Source organism: Dermochelys coriacea, chromosome 1, assembly GCF_009764565.3.
Source record: "Dermochelys coriacea isolate rDerCor1 chromosome 1, rDerCor1.pri.v4, whole genome shotgun sequence".
NCBI classification, from domain to species: Eukaryota; Metazoa; Chordata; order Testudines; family Dermochelyidae; genus Dermochelys; species Dermochelys coriacea.
This window is the reverse complement of record NC_050068.2, coordinates 61,550,726-61,561,946: the sequence shown is the minus strand read 5'-3', so window position 1 is coordinate 61,561,946 and position 11,221 is coordinate 61,550,726. Positions and strand designations below refer to the sequence as shown.

Genomic DNA, 11,221 nt, shown 5'->3' with positions numbered 1-11,221 from the left:
TAAACAACAAATATTTTGTTAGTGTAAAATGCACTTTGTATTCTGCCTCAAGCACCAAGGTTGCATCGTAGCTGCACAGCAAAACACTGCAAAATGTGAAATTTATGGCTTTGTTTTTGGTTGTTTAAATACCTTGCTGCTTTGCTAGATATGTTTAAAACAAAATGAAATCTGTTCAGTTTGTAAAAGCACAATCTTCACCTTGGAGCTTCCTTTGGTGCTAATTTTAATTCCTTTGATTAGACTAATATTACAGTCTCTTCTTTGATTCATTACTCAACACATTTCATTGGGAGGTTTGCAATAGCTGGCTTTGGTGGAAGGAGGGCAAACAGTGACAGACATCTTTTGGATTTGTAACAATTCAGAAACATCAGAACAACAACTTGTAAAAACAATATGGTAGAAGTCAAATTTATTGAAAAAAAATTAATGTATTTGCTATAAAATCCTTAACAGTAATGAACTGAATATTTATTTTGATGCATAAACCTGAATGTTACATACCAAATACAATACAGTAACACTGGTTTCCTTTTTATTTACATATTTATGAAAATTGATACGCAATCCATGTTAAAGGAACTTATAATGAGGAATAGTTACATTAGAAAAATAATATTCTTGATAAAGCATTCTTGAGGAGTCCAATCACATTTTCAGGCCTCTTTCAATAAGGCAAAAATCCCTGGAACAGCATATAACTTAATTTACAAAAGACAATAACTGTTCAGACACATCTTCAAGTTTTCTTTTGGGATAATTTTTCTCACTGTATAATTACTTACTTAATGGAAAGACTTTCAGGAACATAACGTAATGATTTCTGCTACATATTACATATACATTGTTGTAGCTTAGCAACCATAACGAGGCAATCTTTTCCCTTATCCCTTTGCTCAGTGAGCTATTCTTAGATATAGCACGTTAATATCTTGACATCGTTATGACTGTCTTCAGTGGTATCTTCAGTTTTCATAGGAAACAGATGTTTCACATTTTAAAATATTTTATATTTTTATTTTTAGGAACTGGTGCACAACCACATTTCCACTCACAAGAGAACGTCACAAATGTAACTAAAATTAGGCTTGGATAACTCTGAAAATGTACTTCCGTGTGCCAAATTTCATACTTTAATACTTTGTAACTCTGCCATGCTTTAGGAATTCTTCTTCTGCATACTTCTTTACTATTCACAGTCAGGTAGTTTTAATTCCTTCAAAGGCACAAAACTTCCACCTCTTTTCCAATGTTGCTCCTACACCAGTGAACTCTTGTTTAAACATGCGTGGCAATCTCATCAAAAGCATTTCTATTTCATTTGCAGAGATCTGTGAAAGAGAGGGAAAAGCAAAAATACAGTGAGAAACAATTGGGTTATATTTAAGAAATAGGAAATTTAGAGAATACAGGTAGAAGAAACATTTTCTAGGTCAACTAAAAATCCCAGCATTTCTTTTTGGGAGTTTATAACATTTTATGCCATCTACAGCTAGATCCATATTCCCACTATTGTACAGAATCATTGAAATGTAGGGCTGGAAGAGACCTCAGGAGGTCATCAAGTCCAGGTCCCTGCACTGAGGCAGGACCAAGGAAACCTAGACCATCCCAGAACCTGTTCTTCAACTTCTTATCCAACCTGTTCCTCAACTTCCAGTGAGGGGATTCCAGCAGCCTATTCCAGAGTGTAACTACCCTTGTAGTTAGAAAGTTTTTCCTAATATCCAAATCTCCCTTGCTGCAGATTAAGCCCATTGCTTCTTGTCCTAGTTCAGTGGCCTCCTACTCATTTTAGACATTTCTCAGAAATTCAGTTCTGGAAGAAATGTTACTTGGGGTAGGGTCAGGGAAGGATAGGTTGTGCCCTTTGTACCATTGGCCTGGAAGAGGAAGCATGAAGGGGACTTGCATAGTCACCAGAGCTCCTGGAAGAGAATCCCACACAGTACAGACGAGTATAGCAGCTAGCCTGCCCTTAAAGACAATGCAGTCTACTGAACTGTCCACTATTGTTCTTCCTCCCATCACATAGGCCATTTACGGGTAGGAGGAGGGATTATCTTCCCCAATGGGGTTCTCGACAGCACCTTGTTCATGGCCACAAGGTAGCAGAAAGCACATGGAATGCTCCCTATATTGCATGTGGAGAATCGCCCACACCCTCTAGTATTACCCAAAATCTATGCCAAGGTAAGCTATGACATACAGACACTGAATCTGATTCTGAGCTCACTCACCCTATACATCACTACCTGCAGTTATTTCTGATGTGCACAGGTAGAAGTGAGAACAAAATCAACCATATTATCAGCTTGTTTGCAGAAATGCTCTAAGATTCAGTAGAACAGTAGATGCATGCTAATCAGGCAGCTTTGCCATCTTTATTACGGGACTGTCCTATACATAAACCCTGCAGCTTTGTACTAAATTAATGGTATGCTAGCGGTCAGCCCTTTTGTTAACATTAACTCCACACATCTGAATCTCCTGACTCTAACACAAATGTAAATTCCCTGCAGCATGGGTCTTGCTTTTTGTACCTGGACTGGTATTATAAAAGAACAACAATATATAACTGGAAGAAATACTATTGCTAGGCTGTTATCATTGCATAACATTTACTTTAGTCTCTCTAAGAAGTGTATACCCTTTAACTGGTCTTGAGGTTCAGCACTCTAATTTTCTTGAAAAAAACATAACATATTAGTTTTACTTTTTAGTTTCCACATTTATGATTAAAAAAGGCTTCTTTGGTAAAGGTTTGGTCAGGCACTTTCAGCTAAGCTAAAATGTAGAAGCAGTATTTAAAATAGTTTACTTCATAAACTATGGTTAAATTTAGCAGGTAACCATTAAGGGCCAGATTGCACTGAACCCTGTGTGGGCATGCAAGTGGTGTGTGAGGACAGGGCCACAGTCCTGGTCCCTGAGCTCCCTTGAGCACAAGGACTCTACAGTGCTAATGGTCACAGTGGGGCAGGGCCTTCTCCACATTGGCAAGAGGAGCTGATGTGATCCTGTATGATTGAAATATGACCATTTATGTCATTAATATTGCCACTGTTGGACAATTACACCAAACTGTATACAAAGTATGTCCTGTAAGGTATCAATGCAAAAGTTACAATTTATCAACTATGATTATCCTGTTTGTATGCATGTATCATCTTTGTGTCTAAAGTTATGAATATTGACTATGTACCAGTATTTCAAATGTGTTTGCTCCTATAGTAACACCGAGAAGGTAGGTTAATCCAGTCTAGCGAGCACATTGTGAATAGGCCATTCAAGTTGGTGGCCTATTAAAGAACACGTAACTCTCAAAATGGGCCATAGAAGCAGCTCCTTCCCACCCGGTGAGCCTTCCTGTGGATGTTTTAACCAGAATATGGGTAATGGTTGCTCCTATCAAAGCATGCAAGTGCATGTGACTTGCTCATATGACCCTGGACTCCATCTTGTGCCTGTAATTTTCCACAAACTAAGACTCAGAGCAGTCCCTCCACATGGGAGAGGGTATAAAGGACCCTGAAAGCATCACCATTTTGTCTTTTTCCTGCTCTGATCTTTGGACTATGGATTTACACTAAAAGGAGCATATTGACTATGAACTGAGGACCTTCCAATCTTTTGGAAGTTCCAAGAGACTTTGCAAGCCATAAATCTGTAACATCACTGCTACAAAACTGATCCAAGAACTTTGCAATGATTGTATGTATGATTTCTTTGACCATTTTAACTCTCTCCTCTTTCTTTTCTCTTATAAATAAGCCATTAGATATCAGATTCTAAAGGATTGGCAACAGCATGACTATTGGGTAAGATCTGAGTTATATACTGACCTGGCTATGTGGCTAATCTCTTGGGATTAGAGGACCCTATATGTGATGAAATTAGTTTTCAGTAACCACTCATCATAGAGTCCAGTGTCTGGGTGGTGAAACAAGGGCTGGAATGCCTAAGGAGACTGCATTTCTGACTTCTTGTTAACCAGTGTGGTAAGACAGAAGTTTACTTTTGTTACTGGCTTGGTATAATCTAATAATGGAATAACCACCAGTTTGGGGTGAGTCTGCCCTATTTCTCAGCAGTTTGTCATGAACCTGGCATTCTCAGCTGTGACCCACTAAGGCACAGTGACAGCTGGTCCCCTGCAGGTTAAGAACTCTATGGTACACTGCCTGAGGATTTGGCAGCAGTCCCAGAGCTCTAGGAGGCATTGTTTCTGCCTCCATGTCACTCAAAATCTCAGTACATTTGGTGAGCTATGTGAACTGGACACCTCAATCAAATTTCTAGTTGGAAAGATGGGCCCATCATCACCCAAAAAACATAAATCACCACGACAGTGGTACCCTTGCAGAAATCAGCGAAGAGGCCAAAAACAGAATGACCATGGAAACTGTTCCATCTTGGTCTTACAGGTGTCTATTCTGGGTCAGTGGTAAGGCACATGGTATGGGGGAAAATAAAATCTGAATAGACAAGAATAATTAATTAGATAAAATATGTATTTTAAAAAATGAAAATGGGCAAAAATAAATTAAAATTACATTAGAATAGTGAAGTGCAGTATAAATTCAGCTTCCTTCCCTCAGATACCACCAATAAAATAGAGGCCACAAGAACAGCCGTACTGGGTCAGACCAATGGTCCATCTAGTCCAGTATCCTGTCTTCTGACAGTGGCCAATGCCAGAAGCTTCTGAGGGAATGAACAGAACATGGCAATTTATTGGGTGATCCATCCCATCGTCCAGTCCCACTTCTGGGCACTCAAAACTCTGGGACTCTCAAAACCCTGATTACTCTGCTTGTATTCTGTACCACTTCTTCCCACCATTTGTCTTTGTCTTTTTAGACTGTAAACTCCTTGTGTGCAGCGGTTGTCTCTTCCTGTGTGTTTATACAGCATTTAGCCCAAAGGAGCTTGAATACTGACTGGGGCCTCTGGGCACTATCATAATATAAAAAATAATGGGGAAATACGTACTGCTGTTGCTTCCTGTGCAATAGATTTGTTATTCACAGCAGTATCCTCCAGTTCTGTGGACAACAGGTTTATTACAAATCTATTTACTAACACTACTAGCACACTACTATGGTAGTGTTTTTCATTTTCAAAGCACTTTACCAACAGGAAGTATACAAATTAAGCTTAACAACACCACCCCAGCAAGATAAGAAAATATTAGCCATACCCCTTTATTTTCCCAAAGGGGAGACTGAGGCAGAGTTTAAGTGATTTGCAGAAAAGTGCCAGAGGGAGTCAGTGTGAGGGCCAATCAATCTACAGCCAAAAAGAAATCTGTTACATATTTTTCTTACTTCTCATAAGAGTAATTGCTAACAAGTTACTTTTGGGTAACACGTGAGTTGCACAGCGAGACTGCAGCCAACCTGAGTACTATGACATTATCATTCCTGTTTAGGTTAGTAATGACAAGGTATCCATGGAAAGTAAATGAAATTAATCTCTGAGATTACATCTCAGGATCACGTTATTAAAAAGTAATTGCATACTACTGTCAGTCACTTCAGAAGTAAACTCATCCGGCCAAATCCTGCAGTCCACATTTATTATCTGGCACTGATGTAGCCCTGCAAATTTAAACAGCCCTTTACAGAAAGGGAGAGAGATGAAGGTCCATTCCATGAGGAAAGAAAAGGAGTACTTGTGGCACCTTAGAGACTAACAAATTTATTAGAGCATAAGCTTTCGTGAGCTACAGCTCACCATGAGGAGTTTACAACCTAAGTGTCTGACCCTGCAGCCCTTACTCGTGTGAATGCTCCCAGTGAAGTCCATGAGACAATTCGTGTGAGTAAAGGTTGCAGCACTGGGCCTGAATTAAACACAGGAAATGATTCCAACTGGCAAGTGGGAGACGGAAAAGAGGCATAAGGGGTACAACAAATACCAGTCTGAACTGTGGTATGTGGCACACAGAGCTTGTATTTTAAATATTGATAATTAAGCAGGAGTGGGCAACCCCGGGAGAGGACAGCATTTGAAACCTAATCAAAAGCAGTGGGTATTACAAAGGGATTTGAAAGATGCGTGAGGACACTTGGCTGACTGGCAGAGCGAGTATATGCCAGAGATTTGGAACAGCATGAAAAGAGGCACTAAAGCATGAGTGCGAGAAGATATGGAGCATCAGAGCACAGCATAGGACGAGGAGTGTGGAGGAAAGAAGGGGCTGAGATCTAAGTGCCTAGGAAGTCAGGACCAGGATTTGAACTCGATACAGAAAGACATACGTCATCACTCGGATTTGTACAACTCTGCAATGAAAACACAGCCATCCAGTTACCCAGTCCTACCCTGCACCCACCTCTTTCCGGACAGAGGAAAATGACAGCCTGTGATGCGCTGACAAACAGGCTGCTATGGCAGGAAGCGAGTTGCAAAGGCTCAGGGCCCTGCCAGCTCCCCCTTCTCTCTCACACTAATGGGGCTCTCGCTAAGGCGTCTCCACTAATCTCTACCTTGCACTATTTTGCATGGAGGCCATGAAAGGGTTCTAGGGAGGAGTGGCATAGTCAGAGCAGAAGGAAAGGAACATTACCTGGGCTATAGTCCGAATGTTAGATAGATTGAAGAGGGGAGAGTCCAGGAGGACAGGAAGTGGGAGGTTATTGCAGTCAGTTGAAGTCACTAGTATAAGGGGTGCAGGATTTGACCCAGAGTATGTAACTAGTTACTTGTATCTCAACAACCACATATGCAAATCATTGTTAAGTGCCTCATGTCCGCTTGTATTTTATAGCTACAGCAGTATTTAACTCCTTACTTGAGAAGGAAAGGGTTTATTTAGAACCAAGTTATACTGGCCAGAGGAAGAGATAATAGGAACATGAATTTCACTTATTTAATCAGACTTTTGTTTCATTGACACAGGCATCACCACATTTAGCCAGTGAGCAAAGAATATTTTTCATAAGCACAGTGTTGATTATGTGGATGGGATGAAGTCAGAAGAGAGACAGTGTATTATCTATCTTACTGTAGTCTCTTCCCCTGGTCCATCTGCATGCTATAGCCTGAGGTAGTGACCACTTCTGTAGCTCCTCTGATACAGCCTGCAGCCCTGTCAGTGCTTTATACTCCTCTCTCCATTTGTACTGCATAATTCATGCTCCAAGTGCGCAGAGGGCTCACTGATCCAAGTATCAAGAGCATTCTCAGCTCTGAGGGGCAGCATTGGGTTAAGGTGAGGGACGCATTGCAGGGTACAAGGCTCTCTAAGAGGCACAGTCCCAAGAAAAGGTCTCTGTCTGGCCATCCTCTCTCCTTTTGGTGGCCAGAGCTAAACCTACATCTTAATTTATTTCCTACAAATTACATGAAGTAAATAAGAATCATGTTTCCTAGAATCAGCGTGGTAGTCTTTGCCATTTAATACAACAGCCTTCCTTGCCACAAAAGCACAGCAAAGTAATGAAAGGCAAAAGACCTCAGGTACATGTGTGCAACGTAATATGCGAATGAATGTAGACTGCGAATCCCCAAACCCCACATCCCATTATCTCTCTCAAGGACACTCATGCCGAGTTTAACATGCTGTAAAGAACAAAACAAAAGTTCTACAAAGAAACCAGACTTTGATTAACTTTTTTTTACCCTAGAGTCCAGCTGCTGCATGTAAGACCAAAGGTATTCTATATTGGCGCCGAAAGGATGGACATGAAGAAATGTGGATATGATACCTGTATTAAAACAAACACACAAGGTATTGAACTTACCTGAGGCAATATATCGTATGTCTAAACACAGTAATTCTGAATAAGTCATTGCAAGTTTTTCAGTCTGAGTTACGATTCTTATATTTCTTACATAGTTCAACAAACAAAAGAGAACAGTACATTTTTAACACAGCCATAGTAACACGATAAACACAATTGCTCATCTTCAGGAATGACAGCAGTTAGCAAGTAAGTGACCAAGGAATATACAGATGAATAAAGGGATTTCTAAACAAAGACTTGCTGGAAACATTTCAATTACCTATTTTATGCTTGATTTACCAATATATAATAGTAGATATTGAAATGGAAAAATTATTGCTATTTCCCCTTCAGTGGAAACTCTGTTGTGAAAATGTTTCATATAAACTGTGTCAGAAACTGCACTGCCTTAAATTTTTCTAATAATTACACTGTTGCTAGTTATGATAAGTGTTTAATACATATTACCCCGAAGTGCTGCTGAGAGAAGCACAAATCCTTCCTGCCGTATTTACTTATTTTTTTTCCTTAAAAGGGAGCAAGCTCTGTCTTTCTTCCTTGCAATTTACAAGATCATGTTAAAAGGTCTGGGAATAAAGGGCTGAGGAGGAGTCAGATTCTCAATCTAGAGGTTTTTTTTTTTTTTTTTTTTTTTTCCTGCAGTGGAAATCAAGTGTCAGCATAATAGTGACGAATCGAGAAAGCAGGATGTTGGATGTCAGCATTGATATTAAAAGCATTATCCCATTTCTCCTTCTCTACATGAAAAGTGGGTATATGGAATGGTCATCAGCATGCATGTCACTATTTGCTGAGAGTTGAAGAGCAAGATTCAAAGATATTTTCAACTCCCTTTGGTTGAGTTTCTTAACTAATAAACCTTAAGGGGGTAGGGTCTTTATTTTTAAGGCATAAACAGAGCAAGAGCAAAATGCTTACAAATTACAAAAATGGGTCACTATGTCTTGTGAACTGCAGGCCACCCTGCTGATACTGACTAAAATAGAATCCCCGTTACGTTTCAGCGTTTCCCAAACACTGGCAACACTAGAAAAAGATAAGTAAAGCTTAACTCATTTTACATCTTTCCTTTTCCTCTTTCAGATTTTCAGTTATGTTTGCAAATTCTGGTCCTGATCCTGCAAAAACTTACTTACATAGCAGGTCATCCCATGGAAATCAATGGAAATAGCCGTCCACAGTGTATAAACATAAGCACATATGTAAATCTTTGCAGGATCAAGGTCTCTGCCAATAATTGCAGAGATGGGCCCAAACTAAATATCACTAAACTTTGACTGGATCTGTTGGAAATCCAAACCTGTATTCAGTCTTCAGTTTGCTAATGGCACCATCTTCATTATAGATTGAACCAAAACTTCAGATCCAAACACCTCCTTCAGATCTGATTTCTGTACCTATGGCCCATTTTTAATTAATGTAAATGAAATAAAAGGCTGCTTAAAAATATGCTTGTAATTATTGACTAGAGATGCATGATACCAACTTAGTAATTCAGCTTTTCTTAAGTGAATTTTAGTGCTTGTGAAATATTGACAATTCTAGAGAACGGGCAGATATAGGGCAAAGTCTCCGCCCACCAATCACCAATGTGCCTCATCCCTGATCTTGAAAGGAAAGAGTAATGTTGGGTTTCCATGCCCATGCAGTCCTTGGCTCCCATTAAGACCACCAGTTGTGATGATGGTTATCTGATGTGGACATCTGCCCATTAGGACCAGACTGAGACCAGATGCTCACTTCAAATGAGCCATGGGACAGCTATAAAGTGGTAACTACTTTGGATAATTACCAAAGTGGGCTGGATTCAAATAACTGGTCACTTAGCGGAGAAAAGCTCTACATAAAATTCTCAATATACCAAGTCATCTATCTCAATTTATCTATGAATAAATCAAAGGCATTCATTTATAGTTACAATGAAAAGGAAGCCAAATGCTGGGACTGAAATTATGTATGGAATGTCTGATCCAAAATTAAAAAACCCCCAAACTAACAACCTTATATATCACAATCCATCCTCACTGTATCATGTCATGCCAGTCACAGTTCATTTCCTTGAATGGACCAATTTCCCTTTAAAGTTTTTCATTAGGTATGCTAAAGTATTAACTGTCCTTGTGGTATTTCCCATACCTATTCTTGTAAACTGTCACCTAATGTAAAAAAAAAAAAAGGAAATTGTTAAGGGCATCCTTATTTTGTTCCATATTGTTTCTATTCCTTTCTCTTATACCTATTTTGTTAGTGCAATGGGTAGATAACCATTCACGCTGTTCTATTCCATGAGACCCTGGAACAACTAAATTCAGTATCTATTGTCACCTTACACGCATAGACGCATATCCTGCAACTTGTCCTCCATAAGAAATGCTTATGTTAAAATTAGTAGGTCTTCATAGGTGAGTAAGGCTTAGTCATGTGAGTGAGCCTTGTAGGACTGGTCCTGTATCCCTTATGATCAAAACGTTTCTATTTATTTTATTATGTGGCTGTTTTGACCGTAACCAGTGTGAACACATGTGAATGATAAGCAGCACAGTCTTTAGTTCTAATTCAATTAAGTTAAATGCAAACGTACATTAACAATAAACATTAGTTTCCAGGTTGCTTATTCCACAATAATGTTTTCTAGTTGTTATATGCAGTGATGAACTGAGTACTGAGTTGTCTTACCTATTAACAATGCCTCTTTCTCTGATTTTAGACCTTGGCTTCGTTTCTCAGATTTTTTTTCTCTCTCTTGGTTGACCAATGCTACTGTCAACACATTGATTTCCTATAAAGTTTAAAAACAAAACAGGTGTTTATGTAGATTTCATTCATTTCAAGAAAAAACCTGCCTGCTGCTTTTTAACTCTCCCTGTAAGAGATCATTACTTTAATTTACGGCTAAGGACAAAACCATTATAAATAATTGAGTTGTTTGCAGAATATTAAAGGCCTTTTTGAAGCAGTTTCCCCACCTGCTGCAAGCAGAGGAATTTCCTGTATATAGTAGGTGCCAACTTTGTCACAGCTGCCTCTTTATTAGACATGACAGAAGGTACATACTAGAGAGATTTAGAAAATTCCACTTTTACAGCAAGCAGAATGGGGATCTTATAACCTCCTAAGAAAATTTCAGAACAAAGACAACAACCAAGTAATATGGTTGGACTGGTATATTTACATGGCTTTTTGGCACAGAAGGAGGGATTTGACAGGCTGTGAATATTCCACATTTTTTAAATAAAAATCATTGTGACAAACTTTCTGCTCTGGTAATTGACTTTTAAAATTACCAGCATGACAAAAAAGAGTTAGAAACGTGTGTGTGTGTTGGAGGGCAATGTTGGTTCCAAGAAGCAGCAATTAAGGTAAAATCTTGATGGACAGTCACCTAAGTAGCTGTGTTTGGTCTAGCTGCTGCTTGGTAGGGCTGAGCACGAAATTGTTTTCCTGTCCCATGAAATTTTTTAAAA

At 39.1% G+C, this 11,221-nt stretch overlaps 1 protein-coding gene across 3 annotated transcripts in view; it reads right to left on the bottom strand.

Annotated features, from left to right (window-relative positions):
• Positions 1–400: 400 nt before the first annotated feature.
• ENOX1 (ecto-NOX disulfide-thiol exchanger 1) overlaps positions 401–11,221 on the bottom strand; it is a 504,797-nt gene continuing 493,976 nt past the window's right edge. For all 3 annotated transcript variants that reach the window (XM_038386734.2, XM_038386735.2, XM_043504538.1), the window contains 3 exons: positions 10,434–10,536; positions 7,633–7,718; positions 401–1,334 (listed from right to left, as the gene is read on the bottom strand). In XM_038386734.2, coding sequence (XP_038242662.1) covers positions 1,203–1,334; positions 7,633–7,718; positions 10,434–10,536 — 321 coding nt within the window. In that variant the 3' untranslated portion in view covers positions 401–1,202. The remainder of the gene's footprint in view (positions 1,335–7,632; positions 7,719–10,433; positions 10,537–11,221) is intronic.